Here is a 16,917-nt window from a genome sequence, read left to right as displayed (position 1 = left end):
CGGGAGCGCTCGACATCTGCCAAGCGGGGTCTTCAGAGAGAGGTAAGCAGCCATATTCACAAATATGGGAGCGCTAGGCGTACTGGAGTACCAGAAAATTATTTCCTGATCTGAAATTCTTGACCTAGGAAAAAAATTCTTCTCAACACCTTTACTTTGGGCCGCGCGCAAGTTCTACCATAGAAACGACACGCAGAATTATTCTAAAACCATTTGGGATACCACATCGTCACTGCAGGCATTTAAGATAATAATTCAGGGAAATAAAGGATCAAAGCATTAATGATGTTTCATCTAATTACATTAAAACAGCCTTAAGTATAAAATATACAAGATGTCTCTATCACATCATGAAAGATATTGTATCTGATCTGCTATATGTGCTCAAGGAGGAATGGTTTCACCCAGACAGCGAAGCAGCACCAACACCACTTCAGCTAAAAAAAAGTCCATTCTTGCAGTGGTCCAGAATATTTTACGCAAAGCACTTTCAGACAGAGTGTATAAAAAAGGTATAGAGTCTTAAAAATTCTGAAAATCAGAACTGTTAAAAAAAATAAACCTAAGCTCTTAGTTTCCAATTTTTTTTTAAGCCATCAATACCTTGTTTCTTTCGGGAAACAAACACACAAAACACCCCAAATCTTTCGAAAAAAGTATTTTTCATGAATGGTTTTGAAGTTTCTTAAAAAAAAAAATTTTAAAAAAATCTGTCTTTTACTTGACTCTTCTATAGAACATTTTTTGTGAGCTCTACTTACTGTTTACCAACATTTTCAAAAATGGAAATTATTATGGATTGTTAAGCAGTCAGAATAAAAATGACTTGTCACAAGGAGCAATAAAAAGCCAGAAATATTGAAAACATTAAACTTGCTAGTTATTTCCTAATTTAGTCTGAAAAATAATAATAAGCACAACGATTTCAGCGTCTTAAACAGAAAGCTATACGTAAATCTTAGTTATGCTCTTATTGCTCTCACTCCATTAATGCAAATAGGTGTTAAGTAACTGTTTGATATTTCACTTCAGTGTCAATAAAAAGTTTCCCCATTTTAAGGAACACCACAGACCGGCAGGCACCCCAGCAGCACAGAGCAGAGCCTGCCCACGCCAGCCAGCTCCCTCCAGCCGGCTACGCCAACGCGTTCTGCTACAGCTCCCAAGAGACCAGCCCGTCTGTGTCACAGGCCTAACCACGAAATACGCAGTTTCAGTTTCTGCCCCCTAAAAAAACCCAAAGGAGGATATTATTTTTGCGTGTTTTGACAAAATTCTCTACCTGGTCTCATGCTTCGCAGAAATGGCCGTGCTGCTGCTCTTCTACCCACTCACACGCGCCCGTGCTGCGGCCCCGCTTCACGGCAGCAGACTTCTGCCATGTGCCAAGTATAGCTCCTGAATTTTATTTCTTGTCGTAGCTGTCACAGCCCTTTATTTTTCTTCCTTTGCTTTTTATGTAGAAAAACAATCCATCACAGAGGCAGTGTTATTCCTTAAACCCTGAGGAAACCAAGGAGCCAGGAAAAGCCCAGACGCTTTCCACCCATTGGAAGATGTTCCAGCTTCTACACGCAGGCTGAAATCAGCCTCTCGCCCGTTCAGGGGGTGCCTCCAAGCCACGGAGCACCGGCCAAGCCAACGTTCTCCCACGTTCACCCCCGGTTCTGCTGGCGACTCGCCATCGGGCAGGAGTCCAGGGGCCCGCAGACCGCAGGGAGCTGGAGCCTGGCTCTCAGGCTCAAGAAGAACGGTTTCCACTCACGAGCGGGAAGCCGCCTGTCCTGAGAAAGGCACCTCCTGGCACAACTGACCGGCCTAACTCTATCACCCTGGAAATTTCCAGGTTTGGGTGTGAAAATTGAGGTCAGATGCCAAAAGGGTTAAGCCTGAAGCCCTAGGGCAGCTTAGGGCTTGGGTTTAGGTGTTTGAGTTCCAACCTAGGTGGCCACGTGCGAAGCAGAAGCCTCTACAGAGAACCATACCAACGCACGGCGAGACGGGCTGTACTGCTCAGCTGTCCCATTCACCTGAGCAGTTCAGGGTAAGCATTTCCAGAAGCACCTGGGCGTTACAGTGCGATAACAAAACCAAAGGCACCCAGACCAGTGAGTAACAGATGATCTTAGCGAGGTATGAACCTCACAGCCCATGTTTGTCCAAGGACAGACCCAAACACACCAGACTGTGCCGCCCTCCTTCACAGCTGGGGAGCAAACAACCAAGTCAGAGGAGCGTGCTTCTCCGCACGATAGTTATAGGCAGACCATAGACAGAACTCCCTGAAAAGAAATACACTAATAAAAGCTTGAAGAAGTAGCCTCTCCAAAATTATTATTGCATGTTATTCTCAGTATGAAAATATGGGACATTCTAGACTTAAGTTCTGCAGCATTTTCTCTTTTTTTTTTTCTTAACCCAGTCAACGCTTCCTTTCATATTAAGTCAGTCCTCTTTTACAGGAATATATTTAAATCACATTCTTGGTAATTATTTTTTTCTATAAACATTGCCAAACTGACATTTTCCCCCACTTTTCAGAACTTCTGAAGAGTGAAGTTGTTCCGTTGATTTCTCCAGTCACCAAGAACACGGATATTTAATCGCCACTCTGCGTGCAGCCATACGCAACAACAACATCAGGCTGAAAACCACTTCAAGTCATACCTCATCACAGTGAAAATCACATTACTGATTCATCTGGGCAGCACACAAACCAATCTAATAGTCAATCAAAAACATTTCCAAAAGACATCATTTTGTTAAACTATCCGTTCAGCTTTCACAGACATTTTCCCTTTTTTCCTCTAATCCTCGTTTTGTATTTCTTATTTCAACTCCTTTGAGGAAGCAGTTCTAAACGCGGCTTTTACTCCAGAATGAGTACTTGAAATAACATTTACAGTCTTCTCTGTTCTTAATACCAGTATCTGAACTATATAAAAATGGCAGTTTAATTCTGAAATTTATATGTAAAAAATAAAATCTTTATGCATTCTTAGAATACTTAAAATTGTTTCTGGAATATGATCAGTTATATAGAACCCAGCAATAAAAAGAACAGCAATAAAAAAGGCAAAGAATTGGTTTGAATCGGACGCCATGATTAAAAGACTGAAAATAGAAGGCAGAGGAGCTGGGAACGGCTCACACCAACCTGAGCCCGTAGAGGACCGTCCCGTCCGGGTGCAAACGGATCATTCTGTTCTTCACGGTGACGCCGTGCACGAAGGACTTCTTGTCGTTCAGGAAGTAGGTATCGGGGACCCACAGCTGATCCGCCACCCTGTTGTCCAGGGTCAGGTTCAAAGGTATGACGTTGTACGACAGCCTCTTATCCCTCCACGCCTGCTGAAAGTACATGGTCAAGGTGTAGTCCTGGGATTGGGAACACAAAACAGAGTTTGCACTGAAACAGACAGCTCACAGACAGGCAAAACCAAAGCAAACCCACCTTTATTCCTTGCGACTGTTCTCAAAGGCAAACATTTCTGTTCAGACTCCCATACGTAGATTTATTTATTTTTACAGTACCGACCATCTTGCGTATACTTAATAACAGAAACGATGCTACAGAAAAGATGGGGTATTTGCATTTTATGAATTACTTGGGAGTCTCATTTCAATATTTCAAAACAGAATGGAAAAATGCTTCTAGACGCTCCACAGCCTGCAGTTCCCGCAGCTCTTCCCAAGCCTGGGAGCTCCAGAAGCAGGAGCATTCCCAGAGCGGAATTCCACCTCAGGTCCCCACCGCCTTCAGCGGAGCTGAGGACCAGGCCTTGGGTCTCAGCAGCTCCCACCCGAACCCTCCTCCGAACTAAACTCCCTTCCAAGGCTGGTGACTTTCTCCTGGGCTCCGAAATCCACGGGAAGCCTCTGTGGTTTCTATGCTGCAGTCTCAGTCTCCTACTTCATTTTACAGCCGAGCCAACCGTGGCTCCCGCACTGGCACCATGCGGAGAGCACCACTGAGCATCTGGGTAAACGTCCGCAGCGTGATGAGACTTGCTTGTCTTGGTGCAGGCCACTAACGTACAGCACTGTGGAGATGTTCTGATCTTGTGGTCTTTCAGAGAACAATATGGTTACAAAAACTACTGAAACTATGTTATTATTACACTAGGCAAAGAAATATTAATCCTCCTCCTGCAAAAAGCACCTGTCAGAACTGGTTTTTACAAGCATTTTTGTTTAAAAAAAAAAATGATTCGCAAACACGATACAGAAATTCTCGCAAAATACAAAAATAAAACTTTATTTCACAGTTTCACAAACCAAACTTTCAGAAAAATCTACAAAAACGCCCCTGTAAGAAATCACTGAAGCCTACTTCAAAAAAAAAAAAGCTTTACATTTCTAGAAATTATCTTTTTACAGGACAGCCTAGGACTTGACAAACGCCAAATCTCACAACAGGGACGCGGAAGAGTTACCTTCACAGAATCACAGAATAGTAGGGGTTGGAAGGGACCTCTGTGGGTCATCTAGTCCAACCCCCCTGCCGAAGCAGGGTCACCTACAGCAGGCTGCACAGGATCTTGTCCAGGCGGGTCCTGAATATCTCCAGAGAAGGAGACTCCACAGCCTCCCTGGGCAGCCTGTTCCAGGGCTCCGTCACCCTCAGAGGGAAGAAGTTCTTCCTCATGTTCAGATGGAACTTCCTGTGCCTCAGTTTGTGCCCATTGCCCCTTGTCCTGTCGCTGGGCACCACTGGAAAGAGCTTGGCCCCATCCTCCTGACACCCACCCTGCAGATATTTGTAAGCATTTATAAGGTCCCCTCGCAGCCTTCTCTTCTTCAGGCTGAACAAGCCCAGCTCCCTCAGCCTCTCCTTCGTAGGGGAGATGCTCCAGTCCCCTCCTCATCCTTGTAGCCCTCCGCTGGACTCTCTCCAGTAGCTCTTCATCTTTCTTGAAGTGGGGAGCCCAGAACTGGACACAGCACTCCAGATGGGGCCTCACCAGAGCAGTGTAGAGGGGAAGGAGAACCTCCCTTGTCCTGCTGGCCACACTCTTCTTGGTGCACCCCAGGATTCCATTGGCTTTCTTGGCAGCCAGGGCACACTGCTGGCTCATGGTTAACCTGTCGTCCACCAGGACACCCAGGTCCCTCTCCGCAGAGCTGCTCTCCAGCAGGTCCACCCCAAGCCTGTCCTGGTGCATGAAGTTGTTCCTCCCCAGGTGCAGGACCCTGCACTTGCCCTTGTTGAACCTCATCAGGTTCCTCTCTGCCCAGCTTTCCAGCCTATCCAGGTCACGCTGAATGGCAGCACAGCCTTCTGGTGTATCTACCACACCTCCCAGTTTGGTGTCATCAGCAAACTTGCTGAGATGAACGAATGCACGCTACACTCACTTGAAAGAAAAGTTATGGAAACGGTATTCTGCCTCAGTTAAATTATGTGCTAGTACTATTTAGTCATACCTTTGAAGTAGAACAAAATATTTTAAGCTGCAAGAAATATCAAAAAAATTTATTTACATCTGAATTTCAATTTTTTCTTTACTCGTGTCTCAAGCCATTTCCCAGAGCAGGGAGAATAATTCTGAGCTCACAGGTCATTTCCTACGCAATCGTACAATCCTACGGGTCTTCAGAAAGGTAAACACCTACAACAGAAACCACAATGATACTGCTTTTATTACCAGGCTTCCCTTCTTGTAGCCTATTATTAACAGTATTGCAAAAGAGTAAAGCATTGGAAATACTATGGAGCAAAAAAGATCATTCAAGCCCTACCTTCTGGAGCAGAGCGGCAGTAAGCCGGCGGTTCAGCTGAACTGGGGAGCCCGCTGGGACGTGCGGGAGAGCGGACGGTGGCCTGAGCCGTCGTTTTGCAGAAAAGACTCCAAAGGGAAAAACCAGAAAGAGCGACCAGAAACCTGTGTGTCTTACTGAAACCTTTCACAAGGCGGGGGGGAAAAGTTTCCAAGATAAGAATATAGTAATTGATATCGAGATGAAATCTGGCCGAAAGTGGAGCGCTCAGGCGGTGCTCCGGCGCAGAGCTGAACTGGCCTCGCGTCTGGCCGAGTGCTCTATTTCCCCATGGCTCACAGTTTCCCGAGTTGCTAAGATACAAACATAGCCTGAAGAAGACCTTCAGAAACTGAAAGAACCGCCAAGCTAATGCTGCTCCATATCCTTGTAATTAACTTCTGAAAAACTTACAAAATTCATTATAAAATGAAACGTTCGTTTAAAGCATATAAGACTTCGTTTTAAGATAAGTATTTTGCAATATTTTTCAAGAAGAATATTGAAATGAATAAACATTCCCATAATTTATTTCTTTTTAAATATAGCCTTGCTTCCTTCGACCAAGGAGATGTCAGTCCATCCAGGCAAGGAGACTCCAGCGACCAAAGTGCCATTAACAGGCCCGTTACGACGCCAGCTGGCCCCGTCTGCCTATCTGCACCCAAAAGGGCGTCTAACAAAAAGAGTCCCTGATTTCTTAGCAACCACTGAAAACATCAGTGTGTTACCACCATTTGTCTCAACCCAAACCACAGCAGCTACTGGGCAGCAGATGAGCTCCATCCCAGCTGAAACCAGGACAACCTGTGAAACCCTCGTGAGGGGTCACAGTGCTTCCCTTTCCCATACAGCCTGCTGACATGTGAAGGAGTCCTCTATCACCTCACTTAACCTGACACGCCAGAGTGTTGATTTTCTCTGAACTACTAACAATTACCAGCAATTCAAAAAACATTTCAGCCTCAAGAATTAAAACTTGAAGTGCTGTAAGCAGAGCATTCTCATCGCCAGGTCTAAACGTCCAAACGTGACTACACCAGTAGCTCCCGAGAGTCCAGACTAAGCCACCAGCAAATCCCCAGCTGATGGTGAGATCAGCCACTCCTGCTGCGCCAGCCTTGCGCAGAACCGGCAGCGTGGCTCTGTTTCAGATGGCACCGTGAAGCCATGAAGTGCCGAGAACCCTCTGCAGGCTTACAGAGCTGCGGCAAACGGCAGCGGTGACGCTCCCGTCACCACCCGACCAGCGACTGCACAATCCACCCTTCAGAAATACTGAAACAAGCCACACAGTTATCTCCATGATAAAGTATAAAATTAATTTTAAGATTAAAAAGTCAACAGAAATAGCATTATCTGAGCTTCAGACAGAATCGGTATGCTTTGTGTTGCCAAGAAATGCAGTGCTCTACCAACAACGTGTCCCTTCTGTGATCACATCTAATTGGGCTGCCTGAGGATGCGCTTCTTCAAAAAGAAAAACACTATATGAATATTTTATTGGATCATTTTTACAGGCAAAGGAATTTATTTTGCTGCATTTAGTTTGTTTTACCAAGCAGATTATTTTGCTAGTATTTCCTTTCAGGTGAAAAGCTAGCTGTCTCCTCAGTCAGTAGTGGAGAACTTTCTGCAAGGTAACTTCCACAACAGACACACTAAGGAAAGCATATATAAACATATATATATACACACACATATATATGTTTAATCTCCATTTTCCTCAATATGCTCAAGCCTTTTTTCTGTTCTGCTGTTCTGTTCTGTTATCACTGCTACCCTCTGCCAAATCTACAGCCCCCTCCCTCCATATCCCAGACTACCAAGCACCTCAGGTGGTTTTCAGAGGTATTTTCTGGCCTTCAAGATTTTTTTTCTCCTACAAATTCTTTCACAGGTCAAAACACTTAAAATTAATGCTTTGCTTGTGATGTAATATCTGTGAGATCAAGATAAATAAAATCTTAATAACCTACAAGAAAATGCCTTTCTGATTGAGCGAGGGCCAGAGACATCTCCCATAGCCTTACTGGAAGTGTAACAGTGCTTAAAAAAGATGGAGTAAGTATGAACATCAATCAATACTCAGGCAGCATTTCCAGCAGTCTCAGCATTATACAATTACTCAACCACCCTCATTTTAGAGACAAAACCGGAAAGAGAGCACTGAGGGGCTCAGACTGCAGCATTCAGTCAGCCAGATTCTGGGATGCATCAGAGGGAAATTACCCAATCGTCTGGGCAACCTCAAAACTTCTTCAAAATTCAACTTCAGTTGTAGGCAGTCAACAGCCAGGAAAACCTCGTTCTATTAGCATCGGAAAAGTGGAGCAGAATCACAGAATCACAGAATAGTAGGGGTTGGAAGGGACCTCTGTGGGTCATCTAGTCCAACCCTCCTGCCGAAGCAGGGTCACCCAGAGCAGGCTGCACAGCACCACGTCCAGGCGGGTCTGGAATATCTCCAGAGAAGGAGACTCCACAACCTCCCTGGGCAGCCTGGGCCAGGGCTCCGTCACCCTCAGAGGGAAGAAGTTCTTCCTCATGTTCAGACGGAACTTCCTGTGCCTCAGTTTGTGCCCATTGCCTCTTGTCCTGTCACTGGGCACCACTGGAAAGAGCTTGGCCCCGTCCTCCTGACACCCACCCTGCAGATATTTATAAGCATTTATTAGGTCAGAGAGCTTTTCTAAATGTTACCCTAAACATCGTGCCTGATACTACAGTACAGGTAACTCGTTAATTAATGAAACGCTTGCTTCCCTCCGTGCTTCTTGACACTGAACGCTGCCACGTTCTCTGGTCTGCCTCCCACTAGCCTTTAGCGCTGCAGCCATCATACAGTTTTGTCCAGGCAGTTACGATTATCTTATATCTGTAACACTTCTAAATCATTGAGGATGTATTCAACAAAAAACTAAAATCTCCAAGCAAATCTGCGGATCAGCTGCCAGAGCACTGTCCAGACTCATGGCACAGCCGCCTGGCAGAGAGCACGGTCAGAGGAGAGCGACGGCGAGGGAGAGAGCGACTTTGAGGAAGTTTCATAAAAAACCCAAAACATTCCCTCTAAGATTTAGAGTTCAACTCAAAATTATAACAACAACAGGATACAACACATTTCCTTTAATAATGTACTGTGTAACTGAAATTAAGTTAGACTGATTTTAGTGGCTTATTATCATCTCCAAGAGCTGCTGATGCTTCACAGCAAGTCACAGGAGAAAGCCAGCCAGGTATGTGCGTAACATACTCCGACTTTATTTTTGCTCTATTTATTTTTCTTCTAAATGAACTCAGAGTCCTTCTCCCTCTGTCTCTATGTATGCATTTTCTCACACACTACTACTAATCACGCGATGATTTCCATGCTGTTTTCCTTGGAATTTTTGTGGGTTTTTCCTTTTAAATAAAACAAACAAAGAGACCAAGTACCCGGCTTGCTTGAACCCCAAGCCCCGCTCCGGGAACACGCGCGGCGAGGGCTATCGGCAGCGGCCAGCCCCAGCCGCTCTCGAGGCCGTTCCCCAGTCGCACGCGCCTTGGCCGCAGCTCGCTTCCACGAAGCTCTCCGAAACGGCTCGTTAATCTGTTAGCGACAAACTGGAACGGTCTTGGAAGAAGCAGTGTTCTCTGGAGAGCACCAATCTCCCACAGCCACCTTCCTGTGAGCCGTTCTGTATCACGCCGCGCTTTAGACCAAACGCTTCGCTTTAGCTGCCTTCCTCGGCCAACAATCTCCTGAATCCTGTAACCTGACGTCCAGAATTCGCGGGGTTTGAACAGAGAAGAGCACGAGGATGGAGAAAGAGAAACAGCGTCACGTCACGCCGGCCTCCCCCCGTGCTGCCACCGCTCTCCTCCCCACAGCCCAAGGTGTGACGGGCCGCTCCGCTCAAACGCCAGGTGCTGCAGAGAGCTGCCAGCACCAAGCGAAAGGACAATCACAAATGAGCAGGTATCGTGCCTTTCATCGCGACGACAAGCCTGCGGACACCGAGAGGAAGCCCCACCTGCCTGATGGCCCAACACTCCAGCGAAGAGAACACACTTAGAGACGCTTCCAAGACAGCAAGTCGTGTTCAAATGAGAAAGCAAGGAATATTGTTATGTTCTAGGGAGAAAATTCTGAAAAAAGAATCGGGTGGAAAAATACTGCCATTGTAATACTCATTAATTATACTTTACATTGTTCACGGTTCAGCAAAGCCAAAGCCTACTGGAATAGCTCACGGGGCAGAATTTCCATTCCCAGTGCCTGTCACAGAGGTGCATTTTCCCTGACAGACACAGAAAACTTTCTAGCAAAGAACTGCTGCAAGGCCCACAGCAACAGAACAGCCCTCGTTTTCCACAGTCACTCTGCAGTTTATCTACAAGAACCCAACAGGAGGAGAGATTTGCAGGGGCAATGCTGTATCAGTATTTTCGTACTCGCAGAGGAAAGCTCCGGCTGGAGGAGACCTGGGGAGGTCTCTCGCCCAACCTCCCGCTCAGGGCAAGGTCAGATTTCAGGTCAGAGCAGGCTGCTCCGGCCTTTAGCCAACCTGCTCTTGAAGACCTTGAAAAAAGGAGATTTTCCTCTATTTCTGTATGGATTAGACCAACATTTCAATTACAATGAAATTGTTATTTGCATTAAGAAAGAAACTCAGGAAAAATCAGGATGGTCACCCCAATCTAGCACTGACTGCGATTTAATTTCGGTTCAATAGAAATCACCGTTGTCTGATTTTTTCAGAGCCATCTCCCACAACTGCTTCCATCTGTTCTGCTGAGTGCGTTATCATCCCGGTGTTTGTGCCGCCTGCTCTGTAATTCCCTCCACCCTCAGCCTCACAGCCGCGCGAGCCGCGTCAAACTCCGCAGGAGATGCGTTTCCAGCGCATCTGCTGTTCGCGATTTCCTCTGCTCTTCAACTGGCACCAACAACGTCGCTTCTCAGGAAGCCATGCCCTGTTCCTATGCAGTAGGAATGTCTGGAAAAACTTCTTTTTCGTGGTCCCTCTACTTTAATCTTCACAGCTTCCCGTCTGTGCCAGAGAACCATCTCTGCATTTAAATAATTCATTTCCATTTTCCACAATAGTTAATAGTTACTTTGTAAACAATCCCGACTGCACTTTGTCAGACTGAAGCTGTCCTGTCATCAAGGCCTATCAGTTTAATGTCGTTACACTTGTAACTATCAGTTGTTAGAAACACACTCCAATAATAATAATAAAAAAAAATCTGGCATCCTTCATTACTGAATGGATTTATTTATTTGTCTGTCTCCTCCTAGATTAAATGTCTCATCTCACCAGCCTCCAAAATCGGTCTCCTTCGTGGCGGACTCCTCCTCCCCGGGCTGAAGCCAGGCTGTGCTCGGGTGCCCAAAGGGCAGGAACCGCTCTGGCAGCTGGAAACATCCGGAGCAAGAGAGGAGCTCGCCTTTCTTCAAGGCATGCAAGGGAAGAGGTTCATGGAAACGGCACAGAAAGCATTTCTTACTTAGCATTAACACAAATCCAGTACAGTTTCACTAAATAAGGATGCCCCACGTCTTTTTCGGTCAGCCTGCTTGTTGTGGAAATGGTAATAAAAGTATTACTGGTCCCAGACTTTCATCTCTGCTGACAAATTCAGATACAAGCGCAGCATGAAATTATTCAGGAAAAGTAGATTCCATTTTTAATTAAGCATCTTCATTGTAACTGTACTTTGAATGCGTTTGATTTGGCAGACACTCTTCTGAAAAAATGGATGGTTTTTAAGCAATTTTCAGATGTTGCAGGGCGCGAACTTTCAGCTTACGCAGCCGCTCCCTGCGACTCCTCTTGTGGGAAGCCCTTTACACAGATTGTCGGGACATCATCCCCGCCATCCGGGCAGCCAGACCAGCCGCCGGGATGCAGTCGTTCCTGCCTTCTCTCCACTTTACCCGCTTGGGAGTTACTGAAATTCTGGAAGGCGAAATGCCTCGCAAGCCACGAACTCTACGAATACTTCAGAAGTCACCGAGAACAGAGATTGGCTTTTCCTCCACCCCTGCAGGAACGCTACTCCAGACCGTCACGAGCAGCAGCCATTCTGCACGGGGAGCAGGACGCGAGGCCTTTCCTTCCTTTTGGGCCTGTGTAATTTACCACCATCATTCTCACAACTCTACGTATTTGGAAAAGATCAAAACTGGCCTATGGATGTGCTCTGCTAGAGAGGGGTCTCGAGGACACGTTACCACTTAATGCCTTAATGTTCTACCATTCCCATAAAACATTACCACTTCATGTTCTTAACGTTGTTACATTAAGAACAACTCTTCTAGAACTCTCAGAAAGATGCGGAAAACTCACTCATCCAGGGATCAGAAACAACGACTCAACCTGCAGCAGGAATAAAACATTCTTCAAATCTTAGACAAAACACGCTCTTCTTCACCAGATGATTTGGCAGAAGAGTGTCAAGCCCTAAGTTTATGAAAAAGCCATGGCCCTCCCCCAGTCAGTAGATGTCAAACCTATTTTGCAGACCTGCTGCTGGAATACTGAAGATAAATGAAAAGTGGAGATTTGAAAGTGATTCTTAAAAAAAGTTCCTCCAGGTTGGGCTGGAGAGTACCAAGAATCTGCCCCCACGTAGGAGTTTTTATGAAAGGTCTCACAGACCGATCCACAGGATACTCTGCAATTAAAAAGACACCAAATACCTTCATCAAGAACAGAGGTATCGCACCGAAAGGCACCAAATTTAAAAAAAAAAATAAATAAAAAAAATCAGAAAAATGTTTGTATTTCCACAATAAAAACATCCTCTTGCTTAACTTGTGTTTGTGTCTGCCTTTTCAAAGTTTAACACCAGTCAGAAACACTCGTAACTGGGTCCCAGTCACTAAAGCTCATCCGTGTGTTCGCTGTTCTCCCTGCCAAGGGAACTCCCGCTGCACTACACAACTTACGGTGCCGTCACACACACCCAGTTCCAGGCAGTGATACTGCATCTGTAATACAAAGTGTCTGTGTATTTGCATGCATGCACACTGCTGAGAATATCCATTCTGAACAGTTAAAGCACATGCATACACACATAAAAAAATAATCAAAAGCTCTGTGACGACTGCACCGTGACTGTCCTGAAAACAACCACCCACCCATCTCCCGGCGCCCTGTCCAGGTCTTGATGAATTTGTAGCGCTGGATTTCTGATTTCGTTTTGTACCTCCACCATAAACGTTTTGTTCAATATTTTAGTCTTAACAGCTCCAAAAAGACATTAGCTGAAGTGTTCTAGTTCTTCTCCCAAATTATCGGACTTCCAAGATTCAGCAGGCGTGAGACCAGCAGCACCTCCAGCCGCTCACCGATTTCTCCCACGACCCCGTCCGTGCCTCGCACAGCGTTTCTGCTTGAGCACGCTGCCTGTTCGTCAGCCAGCAGAACGCATCCATTTGAAATCTACTAGTTAGCAGCTGGTTAATTCATGCATGAAATGCATTTATATACCAGTTCACTGGCTTGATTTATGACACATCTCTTTCTTTAAAACAGCAGCATCGTTTCTCTTGAGAGAGTCACTAAAACGCTTTACAGCATATTCTTAGATTGCCACACAGCAGTTAAAATTCAGGAGTTCTTAAGAAAACTCTTTTTTGAGATGCATTCTTAACCATGGCCAAGAGATACAGAAGGTCTCCAAAATGTTCCCTTTAAGAATACTTTTGTCCAATTTGAGTAAGGGAGATCTTAAGGAATGCACTTGGTCAAAAAAGGGTGCTTCACCAAAGCGTCAGCGACCTCCTCCTCTTCCCCATCTTCCTCCCTCCCATTGCCAAGCCAGCACGCACAAACCCCTCAGCATTATGGGCACCCTACAGGTTTGTACCTACAGGGCTATGAAATAACTACAAAAATAATTAAAAAAGCAAGGAATTAAAACGAAAAAAAACCAAACCCAAATAGCAAATTCATGAGTAGCACCCCATATGCACCACTCTATTGCTGAGGAGCTATTAGCAATACAATTATTTTGAGACAAAAGTGCCAAGCCTTAGATTATTTAAATTTAAGGTATAAGTTTAGCTGAAGATTGGACTGCCAAACGAGACTGGAATACAGGGATTCCACCTGCAATTCTCTCTCTTGTTTATAGTACTTTCTTGAGAGAATCACTAGATCTAAAATCATTATAATAACATCTACAGTAAATTAGTTAGAGGCTGTAGATCTTTACAAGGCATTATGCTAGTGGAAAGTACTGGTGTCACCTCCTCTCAACGGTGTTTCTGCTTTCCAAATGTTTAAAAATCAGCCAAAGTACAGAAGAGGATAGATGGATGTCTCTCACATCAGCACAATGGCTAAAAATCATTCATATGGACTAAATATTTTTTTGGTTTGACTTAAAATCTGAAATATACTATAAGAATATACCAAATACTTCCAAACACCAATATGAAATTATAAACATGCAGAGGATTTTGAAAATGCTATTCAATAGATCTTGCTGTGATAAACAGAACTGATCTTGCCTCAGGGCATTACTGTCCCAGTACCCAAGTCAATCCTAACAACTTGACCAAAAGTCTTCCAAGCAAGGAAGCAGTAGCTAACGATGTCAAACAGCATTTCAGAACCACCACTTCCACGCTTTTCCTGGAAATGTCCTCCCTGATTTTACTCCAGGTGACTTATTTTGTCACCTACCCCCTTCATGCAAATTGAAATTTTGATTTTTAATTCTAATACACATTCCTTCCGGCTTGCTTCGCGCTTTGTTACCTGATGCAGCATTTCCTTACCACGGGTGGCAAAGCTGTGCCGCCCTGTCCCAGCGCACACTGCGGGTGCCCGGAGCAGCGCGTCGCGCCCGGGCGTCTGCAGCGAGCACGCTGTGCCTGCCCGCCCCGGGGCCGCGGCTCGCACTTGGGCTCCGACCCGACGGAACCGCTGCGACATTCTGGGGGGTCTTCAGTAAGGGTGGAGGGAGAAGACCAGGGAACGGCGGCAAGAATGTTCGATGCTTCAAGGTCCCTTCCAGCCTGGGCTGTTCTATGAACATTTCCAGATAAGCACACCCTAAATTGTTTGCTTCATTTCTTGTACTACACAACCTGCTATTAATGTCATCAAATATTACAATTCAGTCCTCCTCTTAAATTAACTCATCTCTTCAGTATTCAGAAAGTCAAGCTAGACCTCAACTGGCCTACAGCATAACGTGATTATCTATAGCAGTTCATAATTAACGAATTACAGTTATGCTGCGCACGCTCTCACACACACTGACTTCGGAACTCACTGAAACACGAATCTCGGTGTCTGCTTGTTCGAGGTATTCAGCAAGGAAAATTTACAACTGAAGATGCTTTCAGAACCGACGAGAATTAAAGACTCTTTAGACAAAATAGGGAAAAAAAATCTAAAATTAATTATAGCAAAGTTTGCACGAATGGAAGGCAAACGCACACTCGGAACTTCATGGAAGCACTTCTCCTGCAGAAAATGTTACGTGCTTAAAACTCAGCTTATCCTTCACTGCTTCCCACAGGTGCCTTGAGCACTTACCAAATCAATACTGAGAAGGGTCTTAAACTACTCCCCCCACCCTAAAAAAACCCCACAGAAAAACCCCAAACCCCCACCATCCCACAGGTAAATCCACAGGCAAAGGCAGCTCATTTCTGCATTTTCCTGAAGGCGCAGAGAGTTTAGGCACAAACCTTCCCACAGGTCTGGTAATCCTGCACCCCGTGAAATCACGGCCAAACTTCAGGACAGGGCTTTGAAAAAAGCCGAGTACATGGACCATGAATACAGACAGTCCCAGTTCTGAGCTCCCCAGAACTGGCGATACATGTGAGCCGTTTATAAATGGACTCTTCTGGAGATTCTGTCAGATTCTGAGATTCTGTTTCGATCCTTCTTTCTCTAGATCTGGGCACAAGGAAAGCCGCTATGTATCCTGTTCCATTTCTAGCAACTTTATTTCACTTGCATTTTATTTATATTTCGGCCATACTGTGTAAAATTAACCATTAAACAGATAAATTAACACTAAATATCTTTTTTATTCCCTAATATAATCTTATTGTTAAGCCTTACACAAGTGTGATTCCTTTAATGAGTCAAAGGAACACAAGGGTGTTAAAGAGAAACAAACAAACAAAACCACACAACACTGCCATAAACCTCTTCACATGTTTTTTTCTTAACACAAAAAAAAAATTCTCTCTGCTCTCTGCTGTATCAAGACACATAACTGTGAAAAGCAATCTGGACACCTTAATCAGAAATGTGTAACTCCATACCATAGACCTCAACTTCTACGATCACATCACACTGATTTACTTGAGTTTTACCTTTCTCTTCTACTCCAATGAAGTTATAACAACACAGACAGAAGCAGTGAGTACTAAAGTATATTTCTGAAGGACACCATAGTGCTTCAGTACTACAATATTTGGATTTTCATTGCTTTGGAACATGGCAACACATCAACTACCCACTCAATGAGTTGGATCTAAGCTGTTACTTAGAACAAATTGTTATTCTGTTATGCAGTCCTAGAGAGTGCTCTATAGACTCTGGTCGATTGTCCATCAACAGTAATTTCAAAATCAGCGCACGACTCCCCTGTCATCACTCAGAAACTACCCCTCTACACGATAACGGGAATCTGAGCAGCCCATCAAAAAAGTTCTCCTGCCTCTCCCCCCCATATGTCCATCGGGCGTTTCCAACAAAGTGAAAGCACCTTCAATCACCCAGCATTAAGCAATCTGCTGAGAGCTTCTAAACACCTTCTCAGCTCCTTCCAGGTGCCACAGCCCGATCCTGTGATTTCTTTCCACTCCCATGGGTGTCCATTCCCATATGGAACAAATGTTTATGGACATGTGCTCTTCTCAGGACAATGTGCCATCACACAACCAGCAGAGATTGTGGAGGAGGAGGAGATGGTGCTCACAGTGTGCCGGTTAACCCCGCGCTGGAGCCCAGCGCAGTCCCGCAGGAGCTGCCTGCGCAGCAAACCTCGGCGCACGCCGCAGCTCGTGCCTCCTCGTAGCGCAACGCCAACTCCTGACGCTCATCTTGGTGCAGCATCACCAGCCGTTCTGCTTACAACAGGCCAGACAACGAAACGGAGGGGTAAAATCAGGCGAAAGAGGATTCGGAT

The 16,917-nt window shown here is 45.2% G+C and overlaps 1 protein-coding gene across 4 annotated transcripts in view; it reads right to left on the bottom strand.

Moving 5' to 3' along the window:
• GABRB2 (gamma-aminobutyric acid type A receptor subunit beta2) overlaps positions 1-16,917 on the bottom strand; it is a 134,390-nt gene that overhangs the window by 81,094 nt on the left and 36,379 nt on the right. For all 4 annotated transcript variants that reach the window (XM_075442011.1, XM_075442009.1, XM_075442010.1 and 1 more), the window contains one exon: positions 3,158-3,378. In XM_075442011.1, coding sequence (XP_075298126.1) covers positions 3,158-3,378 — 221 coding nt within the window. The remainder of the gene's footprint in view (positions 1-3,157; positions 3,379-16,917) is intronic.

This window comes from Opisthocomus hoazin, chromosome 23, assembly GCF_030867145.1.
Source record: "Opisthocomus hoazin isolate bOpiHoa1 chromosome 23, bOpiHoa1.hap1, whole genome shotgun sequence".
NCBI lineage: Eukaryota > Metazoa > Chordata > Aves > Opisthocomiformes > Opisthocomidae > Opisthocomus > Opisthocomus hoazin.
The sequence above is the reverse complement of the archived record's forward strand: the minus strand, read 5'-3'. Positions and strand labels throughout refer to the sequence as shown.